This window comes from Coturnix japonica, chromosome 9 (genome assembly GCF_054131305.1).
Source record: "Coturnix japonica strain WE chromosome 9, WE-NBRP24, whole genome shotgun sequence".
Taxonomy (NCBI): Eukaryota; Metazoa; Chordata; class Aves; order Galliformes; family Phasianidae; genus Coturnix; species Coturnix japonica.
In genome coordinates this window covers 2,387,888-2,403,448 of record NC_140671.1, presented here as the reverse complement: position 1 = coordinate 2,403,448, position 15,561 = coordinate 2,387,888, and the positions used below count along the sequence as shown (strand labels likewise).

Here is a 15,561-nt window from a genome sequence, read left to right as displayed (position 1 = left end):
ATCTTTATACATTTAATGTTGCCAAAACACGTCACAAGCAGTTTTAATTTCTAAAACAGTTTTCTGGGAGAAAAAATAATAGAAAAAAAATAGAAAAAGAAGATTCAGGGTGAAAAATTGTGTGGGAGAGGAAAGAACCACTCTCTACACTGACGTGCAGCAGTGTGGTGGGTTTGGAAGCTGAAAATTATTTTTCGGGATACATTTTCAGGCAGCCTTAGAAGAGCTGCAAGGCTAATTTAACACTTTTGGTTTTTTATGCTTCGGTTGGCCGGGTCTGAAGTTATTTATACTCATATCGCACTCAGCCTTCTCTCAGCAATACCTCAATGACATTGGAGATGGTTGCCTAAGGAAGGAAACAGGTAAAGATGCCGGAATAATTGCACAGAAAATAATTAAACACCATGCTGCAGCTTCAGAGTAAGAAGTCACACTTCACTAGCTGAATACACAACACCATTTGGGAATTGTATTTTTATTTATTGTGAGCTTCATTATGTCTGAGGAAGATATGCTCTCAGGGGAATAAGTGGGTTGTGCTGGATTTATAGAACAAATACAACGACCAGAGAAGAAAAAATGTACTGCAGATCTTGTAAGACTTCTGTTTGTTTGAAAGAAAACCTAAGATCAGATGCAATGCGGGACTGATATTGGAGGGTATGAAAAGATTATAATTTCCTTGCCTTGTGAGAAGACCAAGTCTCAGATGAACATTACAAGTCTTCAGGAGTGGTTAGAGCAGATCACCACAGAGGAGAATAGAGTCATTTCTGGCATTGCAGTTCTGGCAGCCTGAATTTTAAGACTCGTTTTGTTAAGAAGAAAAAGTCTTTACTTGGAATAACTAAATGTACTTTTATTGCTCAGCATAAGCCTTTGAAAAACAATATTAGCAATAAGAACAAGAAAGAAGTGACCTTTGGTAAAGTTGAATCAGGAACAAGTTGTTGTGGAGGAACAGGAAAGCATTTTTTCATGAGCCTGCCAATACAAGAGGAAGTCAGCTTTAAACAGTCCAACAGAGTACATGTTTAAGAAGGGTTTGTGTGGTCAGGTCATATCTCTGTAGGCAGAATGGCATGCAGTGGTTTCTCAGGTAAAGCATCTCTGCAGTCAACCCTGCATTTGAGAACAAAATGGTATTTGCTTCTTGCATTTATGAAATAGTTTGCCCTCTCCAAACATATTGCAGTAACTGTGCCCATGTAAAACCACAAGGAAAAACGTGCTCCAAGCAGATACATTTGATGTGGTTGGAAGTATGAGTTTTTTATAAGCCCTGTTTGTTTGATTATATTTTTCCCCAAACATGCAGCACTAATTAGGCAAGAACAAATGATTCACTTATGGATTTATTCTCCCCAAAGATGAATGATCAGCTAAAATCCTCCTTTGTACGTTGCTCCAAGTTCCCAAACCAAGGAGAAGTGGAGAATTTTCTCTAAGTATTAAGTTTTTTGCAAACGTTTGCAGGACAGATTGGAAGGCAGATCTTTCTTCTCAAGGTCAGAAAGTGAGGCATGGACAACTGGCACAACGGGAAGATTTCTAGATAGTGCTGATTGCACACAGCCTAAAACTTCAGATTCCTTGGCTGAAAAGTACTAGTTCTGTGAAATGTCTGCTTTGAAATATCACTTTACATGTAAGTTTGACTGTAATAGTTTCCACCTTTACACTGAAACAAAGAAGAGTGAAATGCAGACATATCACAGCAGGCTAGCAACTGCCCAAGGGGTAAAGTGCTTTCTAAAGGGCATTTCATCTCCTGCTCAGAGCCAGGCAGAGCTAAGCCATGGTTTTCAATGCCTCCCCTGAACATCATATCAGATTTTTTTACTTCAAAATTGTTCACTTCCCATTTCTACTGTCCTCTGTGTGCTTTGTTGCTTACGTTCAGCACTGCTGATAGAAGAATACAGTCAAAGTCTGCTTTGTAAGTGAAGCTGTGAAGACTAACACCATAAACTATACCACTGCTAGAACATATTCCCAAACCATGCTGACCTTTTGAGAATACAATTAAGCCAATAATTAATTAATGTACAATGACCCAGAAACAAATATTACCAAAACAGCAGGTTGTCAGGAATCACCCAGATACTAAACAACCAAAAAAGCAAAGTGTCTTTGCTCTGTCACAGTATAAAGATGATCCCATTCTGTCTCTTTTAAATCATGTAATTTTTTGAGCACAGTAAATACAGGCTCCTTTGGGTTTGCTCAGAAGTTGCTAGGTCTGACAGCAGCTTTTTCTTAAGGTCTTCCTCTGAATTCACGTAGAAATCCAGTGACCAATATTCATAAGTAAAACAAAGCAATTATTAACACAGTGTAATCCTTGATAGCCTTCCTCTGCTACTCCTAACCAAGGCCCTTTAAATCTACACTTGGGTCACGAAACAAGAGCAGAAATTTAAGGAAGTGAGTGCTCTTCATTCCCCTGTTGTAGCAAGACAATCACACTCTCATGCAGGTTACACACCCATGTATGCTATTTAACATTAATAGCTTTTCATTGATCAGCATCTTGGCAGAAGTGCAGAAAAGTGATTCATGTAGCTGTACTACTGTCCATGCTGCTCAATGAAATGCTAATCTTGAGGCTTGTCATCTCATTTGCTGGCAACAGTGAGTTCCCAGGAAATGCAACAGGGAGAGAGTAACTGCTCTGAAAAGACAGGGGAAAAATGAGGATCTTTCCTGCATTGCATGTTTTTTATTTCAGCCTCGATAATAAAGAAAAATGTAGCCTCAGTCAAAATGCCTGTGAACAAGTGGAGCACTCCAGCTACAGAGGAAAACTTAAAAAACAAATAAAATCCCTAAGGCTCATTTTGGTTTTATAGCAGTGTAGTCCCCACTCCCTACTCCTCGCTACCTGCATGCCCAGGAGACCTACTTGAAATTAATGGTATCCTGTATTCCTCACACCAAGTATGTGTCAGCGGAAGAGACGTAGAATCACAGGATAACTCAGATTAGAAGAGACCTCGGGAGGTAATCAGTTCAACCTCCTGTCTGAAACAGTGACTATGAGGTCTGACAAAGTTACTCAAGGCTTAAGCTAAACCCGTGGGCTGGACATTTGATGCCTTTCAGAACTTATTATCTGCTATCATTTTCTGAAGATACTTCTCCTTCCAGAAACTGATTATATTGAAACCACCTAAAGCTTCCAGAAATCAACATTAAAACACCCTGGAAAATTAGAGGTTTTCTGTGAAATAGCAACCCAGGACATGAAGAAGAGTTTAATTATTCCACACTTAAGGGATCTGTGTGGCTGATTCTATTTTTTTACTTGGTTTTATCATTAGGACAAAGTGTTAAAGCAGTTTTACAATATCATGCAACATGCATAATTAACATTCTCATTTCAGTTTGTGTGTTATTGTTGTCCACCCTAACTTGAGTGCCCATTACCAAAATACTGCTGCATATGCCATAAATTAGATCTCTAAGACATTAATTTTATTTCCCAAGACACATCAAACACCTACATTATGTTATTGCTTTATTTCCCTTTGAAACACGAACCAGCTGTCTAATCCAATATCTCAAACCCTTAAGTTCTTAACCAGAAGCCACTAAGGTACTGAATGTAAATTACCTTTACTGGAAGGAACTTCTGGAACGAGCAACTGCTGAGCAGCATTTATTTCCTTTCTGTGTTAACAACATTTAGGTGTGCTCTCCTTCACTCTGACACCTATTTAACAAGGTAAGATATGAGCAAGTTTATGCAGAACAGAACAGAAGTGATTCAGAGCTAATTATTGAGTCCTTCTGCCTTAGATCTATAGCATTAGAAACCCTTGGGCTTACTGAAGAAGCAAGCACTGAGTGACCTTCAGCACACCAATTTCTTTTAAGTTTTTCTTTGACACATCAGGTTATAAAAGAACTAGAATCACAGCATAACTGAATAATTCTGAGATGAGATTGAATGCCTTCAGTACATACATTCACATCCAAAATGTGAATAAAGAAAGATTTAGGATTGCAAACACTAAAAAGCCATGAAGAAAACTTTACTGAAAGTTTTATCTTATAGCTGGACTAGCACAGACACAACATGCCTGGGCAGCAGTGCTGATACACTGATCATTTGGGCTGCACAGATGCAGATGCTGGACTGCAATCTCCCTCTGAAGTCTTCCTTTATTATGATGCCTACCAAAATAAGAGAAATAACTTAAGACTTGGATTGCTTATACACTGAGACTCCAACATATCATGCTGATCAATATTGACATATTATGCATACGTTTCCTAGATGTTAAAATAGCACACAGTACGGAGATGGTAAATGCATCTTGTCTGGGTGCCTGTAGTAACCATAGAAGATTCTATTAACTTACTCAGCATGATGAAGCATTTGTTTTTGCTTCTCCAGTACAGGGAAGGTATATTGTCTGCAATGTCTTCAGCACCCCCTACAAATCACTGGAGACAAGTGCATGCCTATAATTGCAGGTACCTTCTCTATCTTCATCCATTTTCAGAAATAGATGTTACCTCAATCAAACAGCAGAGGATAAAGCATTTAAGCACACTTCAATGAACAGTTGCACTGAGCTTTTTAGTTATTGCACCATGGAAACGCTAACAATTTATACACAGCAGATCCAGCATCAAGGTCTGGCAGCTCCAATGGCCTCCCATGTTCACCACTTGATCCCAAAGTGTGAATGAGAAAGGCAATAGTTGTGTGCTATGGATGATGACAAATTGCACTAGAGAAAGAAAGCACATAAATAAAGTGGCAAATTACATCTGGTTTCACACATACTGATCTGAAGGCACAGTGTATAGCATACTCTGAAACCACCACCTGTTGAGCATGAAGCTTTTGACACTGATGAGACACTTGGAATATACATATAAATATTTAACACTGAAAGAAAATTTTAAGGAGTTTTCATCCAAGAAAACTTGAAGCATTAGAGAGAAGAATGGTCTGGTTACTTGAACTGGCAGTACCAATATGAAGGGCCTTCAGCCTTCTCATTTGATATCACCCTGAATCATACAGCCTTACAGAAAGAAGACAGTGCTGCTGGAGGTCTTCTTTGCTCAGTTGGCAACTTCAGGATGCAGAGAACAACAGCTGCAGCGTGTTGTCCTCTGAAACTTTTCATCAGATTATAGTCAATGATAGGCCTTTGGGGAAATATTTTAAGATTAGGTGCTAATAAAATGAAAAATAATCCATAGAACACAAGATCAAAGTCCATTAAAGCTAATGAGCAATACAAACTGCTGCTTCCCTATCTTTTTTCTCTAGGAATGAATAGTAGTCTATCGGGCCCAAATCTTTAGTAATTATGTCCACATAGGAGTGCAGCATTGATTTTTTATCATTTAAGAGAGAAGGCTCAAAAAGGCAGCTTAAGAGTAACATTCATTTCATTTGCAAAAAGAAGTATTTGCAGAACCACAAACTTTGCAAGTAATTAGCTTCTACATTCATTCTATAATATGAAACGACAGCTATTTATAATCTGTATTCCCTTGTTATCACTAGTAATAAATATGGCCTCACAATCCATTAAAGCTAATGAATGTCTTCAGTTCTATAACTATGCTATTATAAATAAATAATAGTGGTTTTAACACAAGTTTACATAAGGCCGACTTGGATCTTCTGACATCTGTATATTCCAATAGCATAAAGTAAAAAATAAAATATAAAAATCAGACTGCATTTATTTCCTCATGTATGAAATGTGGCTCTCTTCAAGCAGCAGACAAACAGTCACCAAGGTTTGGTTAGGAATGCTATTGCACCAAACAAATGGTACTCCTCACAAGAAAAATAAGTCTCATTTCCACATGCAATAAACTTATTCAGCCATGACCTCCTGAAAAGAAGAGGATTCCTCTTAATGGCTATGAGAAGATTAAATACAGTTGGGCAGACTGCAACACGGGGTTGGCAGCCTTGTTGCATAAAGAATTTAGCATAAAACCTCCTTGCAGTAAGACAGATCTGCTATCAACTTTGAAGGTTGCCCCTAAACACAACTGTGCTATTGAGAAAGTAGCAGTCCATTTTGATTACTTTATCTGCAAGACAGAACATGACTTCAAAAAATAACACAAACACAAGATCAGTAGAACAGAATGCAAGTTAATTTCCAGTGATATTACATTTTGCAAACATGGGCTCCCACAGTAACTAAAGCAAATCTATGATGAAAGCTGAAAGTAAGGAATTTGATTAATTATAAACTGAATATATTTTAAAACTATTTAACTTGCTCTTCAGATCTTTTGTACAGTAACAGAAAGGGTTTGCTATACATTTTAACTGCAGTGTCTCATACTGAAATCACCACTTTGGAACAAAAAACAGCATGAAAACAGAGCTACTGCTATAAGAGAATTCAACATTGATTGTTACTGCTACTCATAAACTTTAATTTACTCTTTCCAGGCACAGAGCATTAAAATGCCTTAGATGATACAACAGTGAAGATGTTTTTCAATAAAGAAATGGAAGGGGGTGGGAAAAAAAGGACAAGTTTATTTAATTTTGTTGTATTTTGTCATCAGCTGCACATTAAATTCTACTCCATCAAAATTTCTTCTACCAAATGGCTGAGCTATATTGTTCAGACCTGTGACAAGAGGTGTCTGATAGAACCTACTGGGCATTTTCAAGGTAAACACCTCATGGAAAAAAGTTACATATTGTCCCTGGTACTCTCCACTTCCTTCCCCCTCCCTTTTATTCCTGCTTTAGTATAACATTTTCTATTTCTGTGCATCTTTTCTTCTTAAAATCACCCTCAAGAAAGCAGTCCTATGGCCAGAAGACAGTAACCAGATAAATCAGTCATAGAAATTGGCAGGCTGTGAAATATAGATACACAGAAGAAAGAACCTGACAGAGGATATGTAAGAAAGGTCCTCAATAGATAAATAGCATCACAAAGATGAGAGCATTTAACCTTATATTTTTAGACAGTCAGGCAAATATAATTTTCACATAAGTAGTAAGTAACTCTCTGGAAATAAAGTCAGTAACTAAACTATGAACTACAGAAAGCTTATAATAGGAAGAGCCAGAAATCCTCATCCATTACTCTGATACTCTGCACCCAGTCATTAATGTGGTCACTTACACACTACAGCCATTACCATAGCTATAAGTTGTTTACCTAGAAACTGTTTTACAGCAATTCTGTGTTTAAAATGTGATTCCACTTAAATTGGACTGGGATTACTGTATGTTTTATATGGGGATTCTACAGTAATGGCAGAAGTAACAGTAGCATCTGCTTTAAAAGTCACGATAATTTAGAGAATATCTTCTTCAGGAGATTAATTATATACAAATTTAATGTTCAAGTAAAGCTCACTGGTTTTGTGCATACTTCCCTATAGAACACAGCAACTCTTTCATTACAAGATACCACTGAGATAGAATAAAGATGTCTGACAGAAGTGTGAGTTCATGCCATGCTCTGTAATAAGCAAGAAACCGTAGATCTTGGCTCCAGCTTCCAAGTAGAGCATTTTCTACAAAAATAACAAACCTACTTTGAGTCCCATTCTCAAGACTGATACAATGATATGTAAGCTTTCCATTTTTACTACAAAGGACACTATGCACATGTTGATCAACAATAATCCTTTATGGTAGCTCTCTCATACGCAGCTTTGTCTCTGTATAACCCAAATACTTTAATCCATTTCTTTGAATTTATATAAATTCCCACCTTCAAATTACAGCTTCTTCATTATAAAAAATAGCACATCTCTATTCAGAACTGCTTACCCTGTCTTTGTTTCGTTTTCAGTAAGGTCTCTTAACTTCAGCAGTCGCGATTTCTTTGTTCCTGTTTGACTGGAACAGCACTGGATGCGTTCTTTTGGTACGCTTGAAATTTCTTTCATATCACTGAAGGACAAGAAGGGAGGCAAACAGTATTTTTCTTTAGAATCAGCCCAACATACTTTTCTTTCAAACCTACTTCAGAACTGAGATATACTATGGTTTTCTACACTTTCAGCTAAAGGTAAACTGCACAGTACTAGATGACTACACTTCTATTATGATGGAAGAAAAAATGATAGATCTAAGCCCAAAAAAGAAGGGCTTCCTACCTGCAACAGAATGAAAATAGAAAAATCAAAGAGATTTATATTTTTATTTCTTACAGCTAGCTACTCTTCCTCCCAGTCACTTCAGCAAGAATTGAGTGTCTGCATGAAATAATATGGGTATTCTACTCTATAAAGACTTTAAAACAGAAGCCTACCATCATTTCAGGTTGTAGTTTCTTAATGAAGTTGAATGTCTTTAAATGCAATAAATAAGAAAACATACCCTACATCTACCACCAAGTTTCCTTTCTGACTATGGTAATGTATATTGGAATAAAAAATAAAAATGGGATAGTTTACTTGCACAGAAAAAAAAAAACTGTCATAGATATTTTTACTACAACACAAATGTACCATCATGTATTCTTACATGTCTGCTCATGTTCCTACATGTTTCCTTGAGTACTTTACAATTTGACAATAATCATTGTGCTGTACTGTTCTTTGAGAACTACATGTGAACAAATAGCCTAGAACATCACATGCTGGAATAAACAGTGTGATGATGCTAGAGCCCTTAGGTCTCACTTTGTCCTTTTTTAAAGGCAGACACACGCTTACCCTTACCCATTTCTCAACATTATTTTCACATCACCAAATTAACACAAATTAGCTTTTATGGTCTTGGAGTTAGCATATCCCCTCCTGTTCTTAATAATTCAGTGGAAAAACTATCAGCACCTGGTGCCGTATTGCTCCTGGGTGTTCTGATTGCCTCTTGATTCTTCCACAAACAGCTCAGCTGGCTGGAAATTTGCTGTTTGTTTGCCTTTATCCATTTCACCATTAAAGAACTCATTAGAATACTCCCTCCATCTTTCTGTAATTGCATTCTTTGTAACTGAGATTTCCATGTTCGTCCTTTATCTGACTCATGCACAGCTCGCATGTCCACCTCAAATGCTGATATCCTGGTAAAGTATTCTGCAGCTTGCTTATTACACCATCAATTCAACTGCTCAGAGCCATTTTGGTGCCGTATTATCTCTATGCTGAGACATTTGCATTACCAGACTTAAGGAAGCGATGAGAACATCACCACCTATCTATATTTAATTACTTTCTTAAACCCTCTCATAAACAGTCTCTTGTTTGTCCTTAAACTTCTCACATTTTGTTATGAGGTTTATTTCGGTGTTGCAATTCACTGTCACAGATATGGCAGAATCCCAGTGGATTCTGTTTTATTGCATGGCCATGATTGGAAGATCAGTCCAAAGAGCTTTAGATTTCTTCAGTGCACAGTAATAGATGCTTCTAGATGCCAACACAAGCTGTGTGCTTGTGCCCAGTGTCCACACATGGCTTTTATTGCCTTGCTTTATATCTTCCCTTCCTTGATGGCAGTATTCCTGGTACAGGATGATAAAGAAGAAAAAAAAAAAACCCAAAAAACCCAAAAAAACCCAAAAAAGACATAAACAAAATTCTGCAGGCTATAGGTTAACCCCCATTTCAGACTGGGAATCATGATGTGCTTAATTAATTACAACATTTATTACAAAACAGCCAAATCGTTTCCTCAGTGAATCCTTGCACAGCTCTATTGACTGACGTGAACAAAGTCCTGATGCTGAAGTAAACGATCCCACACGGCCTCGGGCCCAGCTCCCCCGCTCCGCACTTTCGCCACACCCGTGACGTCAGAATCCTCTCCAGGCAACCGACCGGTTCTGCCTCACACCGCCTCGAATTTATCCGCACCGCGGCCGTTGACAGCACAGAGTTCGTTAGCGCTGTACGCTCGTTTGATTTCTAGCTCGAGTCACAGAAATTTGAGGCGAATCTATCGAATACCGGAAAATAGACAGCTCTCCGCCTGGCCAGCGGAAGCGGAAGGGTCGCCATTTTGTTTCGGGTGATGGCGACTGTGGTGCCCTGGAGCTGTGGAGTTTAGCGCGGGCCCGGTTACTCCTGTGGGACTCGCAGCTCGGACAGTCATTGTTACTGCGAGTTTCCTCCTCCTCGTCTCGCCCTCCGCCGATATACGGAGGGGTCGGGGGCTCTCGACGGATCGCAGAAGAGGCAGGCCCGCCCGCCGCCCCTCATGTTGTTGTCAGGCGGGGGAGCGGCTCCCGGGCCCCCCGGAGGAGGTGGAGGAGGAGGAGGTGGAGGTGGGAATAGCCGTGTGGAGCTGCTGGTGTTCGGCTATGCCTGCAAGCTGTTTCGAGATGATGAGAAGGCTCAGTACCAGGAGCAGGGGCGACACCTTATTCCTTGGATGGGAGACCCCAAGATCATGATCGATAGGTCGGTGTAACACAACCCCTAGACTGTGCTGCGAGATCTCCTGTTATAGCCTCTTTCTGTGCCTCCCCTTGTGCTGTGGGCAAGCGAGGGCGGGGGATGAGCGGAGGGCTTGCTGCTGGATGTGTGGGGATCTTCTTCACTGGCAGCATTGGAGGGCTGTGCCTTTTGCTGGGCTGCTTCCAGTGCTGTGTGTGGAATCCTGCTGTCCCCCGGCAACGGGAACTTGGGGTTCCCTTCTCTGGCAGTGTTGGGAGGTTCCCATCTTTTTGACACCAGTGTGTGGGGTCTTCTTCCTCCACTTGCTCGGGCTGAGTTTGCAGAGTGGAAGAGGGGAATGATCTGTTTTCTGTGCAAACCAGAGACATATTTTCTCACTTGGAAACCAACAGAGCATGGGGAGCTTTTATTAGGAGCGATATGTGTTCTCTTAACAAGCAAGGTGCAGTGTAGGAAGTGAAAAGATGTTTACACACCGTACAGAAAATGAGGTTTATTGCTGTGTGATCTTGACTGCAAGCTGTTGGTGGAGTACCCTAGGAGCAGTTCTTCCTGTGATTGCATTTTCCTTGTGCCATGTGTGAATCACTGTATCAACCAGAACAGTTCTGGTTTGGGGCGCTTGCTTTTCAAATGTTATGTTGTAGGTGGCTTTTTAGGTTGTTGAGGAGTAGGTAACAGAGTGTACCGTGGCTAGAGAGTGTATCAGAATCTGGTGGTTTGAGTTTTATTCTGGTCTCTTATGAGTTTCAGCAGTGCAGAGCAGGGTTTAGAAACAGTTTATTCAGAATGAGTTTTCTGGATATTTATCTGGAGGAAGAAAATTAGAAGTCAAGCTGGGTATGCACGAGTGGAGCTCTATAAAAGTACAGTTTAGTACAATTTAAGAAGAGTCATGGCTGACCCTGAACACCTCACTGGGAAAGATGGCAGGATTTTGACTTGAAAAGGATCACGTGACATACTATACATATTTGTTCCCTCAATTTCATCGTTAATTTAATGCTGAGCGTGATTTTTCTTATTTCAATTTAACACAACTCTAATTGTCTTGGAAAAAAATCCACAAGAGTGGAGAAAAGAGAAAACCTTACACAATGTTGGATACTTAAGGTTGAAGTTTATTTGTTAATTTGAGTAAATATGAATATGTGAAAAAACACCTTTATATTGATATTATGTTGCACTTCTTATCTACATGAGAAGTGTTATAATACACACTTCTGATGGCAGCTCACTTCTATGATGGATTTTGTTAGTCAGTAGAGGCCGTTTTGCTGTTATATACAACAGTAACCCAGTTTGTGGTAGTTATAGAAATTGTTGGGAGCAAAAATAAGTATGTGCATGTCCGTACATACATATAATACCCCAAAAAGCCAAATAACCCACATGCGTAAGTTAAGGAAGCTTGCATTTACTAATCCTGTAGACTCCTTTAGAAGCTTAGATTCTTTTTATCTCCAGCAGCAGGAAGTCTTCACTTTCACCATTTTGAGAAAAGCACGTTGCTGTTGGAAGACATGGGTTGAAGGTTCTCTAACAGAGCTTGATTTACCAGACCTACATGTTTCATTAACGTTTTGCTATTAGAATATTTACTTTCTTTGTTTTTGGTCTAGCGAGTTGGCACAAGTCAAGAGTTGTGTGTGGGAAGACACCTCAGCGGAGTGGACTTTACTGACACTTTTCAATCAGTTTCTTTTATGATGCGCCCACATTATCCCAATGCAATGCTTTTCCTGCAAATAAAATTATTTCTGCGTAGTAGAAAGGAAGTGTACATCATTGATCTTTGCCGTTTTTACGGTGAACCTCCTTAAATTGCATGTATATGTTACTGTTCCTATGTATGTGTGTCTCTCTATCACATAACCCAGAACTTATTTCCTCAGCCAAATGGCTAGGGGCCGAGCCTAGCCATGATTTTACCTCCAATGGACGCAAGTTTCTATGGTGAAGATATCTCCTGAGAGTTCGGGACTAGCAGAAAGAAGCGAGGAAATTTCGACCGTTTGGTTCTTACGGATAGGTATTTATGTATTCGGGTTTGTGTGAATGTAAGCTATTTGACTTTCCAGAAAACGATATTTTGCAAGTGACGTTGATTGGTTGGTTGAACCACGTACGGTAAGAGCTGTTAAGGAAATGGATCCCACTTAAACTATTAAAGGATACCTTTGCCTTTTAATTGTAATAATTTTTTAGTTTCTTTGAGAGGAATTTAGACTATTAAACAAATTTTCGATAGTTGGTGACAAATGATAAGCAAAATTAAATGTAAATTCTAAAAGGAAGTATGCTTTAACATGTAAGTGCTTTTTTTTGTTGTTTTTTGTTTTCATTTTTAATGGGTAAGTATTTAAGTAGTCACATGAACTCAAGCCCTAAGTTTTTTGCATTGACCAGCTTTTTCGTCCTGCAGGTATGATGGGCGCGGTCACCTGCATGACCTTTCTGAATATGATGCTGAATATTCTACGTGGAACAGAGATTATCAATTGTCTGAAGAGGAAGCTAGAATAGAAGCCCTCTGTGATGAAGAGAGGTATTTAGCCTTGCATACGGACTTGCTTGAGGAGGAGGCGAGGCAAGGTATTACTCAAGGAAACTTCCTGAGTTAGCACATGTTTAAATAAATAATTATGAAATGAAATTAACTCCTACTTATTTTATACTCTCTTTTTTTCTGATGTTATCTTGACAGTACCCAGTGGATTCGAAAAACGGGAGTCTTTGCGTATGTGAGAGGACCACAGGATAGTTTAAATATAGATCCACACAGAAATTGCCCTGATTCTGAGGGCACTGGGATTTCAACCCCTCCCCCAAAAAAGAATAAAATAAACACATCCTGCTTCTTTTCCAGTGCCATATAACTGAAAGCCATTCTTCTTGTCTGCATAATTGTGTTAGAATGTCTTAACCATCAGCCTTTATCTCTTCAGGGAGATATTATTAGTCAGCATATGTACATGCTGCCTCTTTCTATTTAATTTTTAATGAAAGTTAAATTAATTAGGTGAAAACGTCTCATCTGAAAACTTAAGTAAGAACCATTACCTTTTATTTTATTTTTATTTTTTTATGACATAAGCTTTTAAGTATGTTGTATTAATTTATAATTGTGTTTTTGTTCAAGAGGAGGAATATAAAAGACTGAGCGAAGCTTTGGCAGAAGATGGTACCTATAATGCAGTGGGATTCCGTTATGGCAGTGATTATTATGACCCTTCAGAACCCACAGAGGAGGAGGAGCATCAGCCTGCAAAACAAAGAGGTAAAGGATAAAAATAGTGAGCCTTAGTTAAGGGGAAGAGCTTAGCTCTTCTGTCTCCCATTCTAATCTTCTTCAACTGAAGTCAATTGAGTTTTTAACATGTAATCTTAAGGAACCTTTCAAGTGTTAATGAACTCTTGGTGAAGTTAGAATTGTTTAATTCATGATTGGGCTTGTTTAACTATATTGCTGGGTTACTGAGATGTGAGATGTGTTTGTTTTACCAAGGTATGGAATATAATGCAGGATTGTTTTAGCTATTAAAGATAGTTCGGTTGATCTTGCTGTTGTGTGGGGAAGTCTGACTGTGTCAGGTCAGCATCGCTGGTGCTTGCGTTCCACCAAGGGGTTCTCCTGTGCTCTTCAGTGCTGATGCTTAATTTGTGTTGTCTTTTTCAGTGTAATCATTTGTTTTGTTCCCTTATGTCTGGTAGGTTGCATAACCAAATGCTTTGTCTTCTCTGCATACAGTTTTTCAATGTTTCTCGTAAAATGGGTGTGTTGCATGTTGTGTAAATTTGTGTACAGCTTGCACCTGCAGAAAAATTGGGGATGGTTAAGAATATGTTTTTAGTTGGGCTGCTACGTTGTTCTCTGCTATTCAGGTATTAGAAAAGTGAATGTTCCCCTCTCTGTTGGTTGCTAAAAATGGAATCTGTTGAACCTTGTAGCATGTCTTCATTGGAAGAAGAACTTGTAAAGCTGTGATAACATACCATAGTGTTATAGTAAAAGATTTGTGAGTTCTAGTTTTATGTGGGTTGCTGTACATATTTTTCTTTCCTGGAAAGGTGAGATACCTAGAATAATGTATTTCAGTTTTAATGGAATCATTCTTTCAGTAACAAGGTGCAAATTGAACGTTACTGAGTCATTGAAAAAGAGAGAATTATTCCAATCTTCAAGTTAATATTTATTTAATCAATATTTGATACTGCATGGAAGCTCCATACTAAACTGTTACAGAATCTTTCACTGTAATGTGAGTTTTCTATTGCTGCTGACAAGACGCAGAAATCCTCATAGTAGCTCATGGGATCATTATCTTGGCTGTTAATTTTCTTATCAGACTATGAAGTGAAAACTTATAGTAATGATGGATGACAAAGGGGCACATCCTGGTAGTATGTGAGAGTAGTTGGAGAAAAAGATAGAAACATCAGTAATATGTTTTGCTGTAGTTGAAACTGTGCAGCTTTTTAATAGATTACTGTGTGGTAGCCATTTCCAATAATATAGGACTATAAATCCTTAAATTGATTTTTATAAATTGCAATAGAGTAAAATTTAGTATTGGAAGATGCTCGTAACAGGAACGTGTATTAACTGTACTTCTGTGAACACTTCAAGTATTAGCTGGAGCTGCTGCCAAATGAAACAGAGCTGTTCTTTGCTGCTGCTTACTTTCCTTAATGTCATAATTTCTGTGAGCCTTTGTGGGCTTGAAATGGTTAAATACATTTAAAATAAATTGCTTATAGCAATATAAAAGGAGACCGTCTTTCTTTCATGGCTGTTTGCATACAAGTAATAACTATGACTCTTGATGCACAACTATGATGTCTGATGCCCATGTCCATGGTCTTCCTGTTTACAATGTGTCAGAGCCTTTAGTCTGCACATGCATTTTCTAAAGGACACGAAATATTGACTTGAACTTTAATGCATGCATTATTGTACACATGTCATTGCTTTATTTACTTTCCATCCCTGCAAGTTAAGTGCAAGTTTGCATTTAACTATTTATAACTTCTTGAAGCCCATCAGTGATAATGTAACATCAGAATGATACAATGTTACCTTAAAATGCAGGCATGGACCTCAATGTCCGATTTCCCCTCCATTAATGTTTTTGTTTGTACTCTCTAAATTGCTAGAATATAACTAAAGTTCATTCTTCCTCAAAATAT

General features: G+C 38.6%; 1 protein-coding gene and 1 long non-coding RNA gene across 12 annotated transcripts in view; one reads left to right on the top strand and one right to left on the bottom strand.

Moving 5' to 3' along the window:
• The window catches only part of LOC116654112 (uncharacterized), a 194,495-nt gene extending 186,534 nt beyond the window's left edge, over positions 1–7,961 (bottom strand). Inside the window, exon 1 of the long non-coding RNA XR_014931950.1 lies at positions 7,796–7,961. This is a non-coding gene — a long non-coding RNA (uncharacterized LOC116654112). The remainder of the gene's footprint in view (positions 1–7,795) is intronic.
• A 2,014-nt stretch (positions 7,962–9,975) lies between these two features.
• SFSWAP (splicing factor SWAP) overlaps positions 9,976–15,561 on the top strand; it is a 36,652-nt gene continuing 31,066 nt past the window's right edge. For 5 of the 11 annotated variants that reach the window (XR_014931949.1, XM_015877649.3, XM_085509418.1 and 2 more), the window contains exons 1-3: positions 9,976–10,374; positions 12,797–12,966; positions 13,514–13,651. Coding sequence is in view for 7 of the 11 variants with exons in the window: in XM_015877649.3 (XP_015733135.2) it covers positions 10,172–10,374; positions 12,797–12,966; positions 13,514–13,651 (511 nt within the window). In the remaining 4 variants the exon portion in view is untranslated. Of the gene's footprint in view, positions 12,404–12,796; positions 12,967–13,513; positions 13,652–15,561 lie in introns of all 11 variants that reach the window. The other 6 variants (XM_085509421.1, XM_015877653.2, XM_085509424.1 and 3 more) reach the window with 4 other exon arrangements.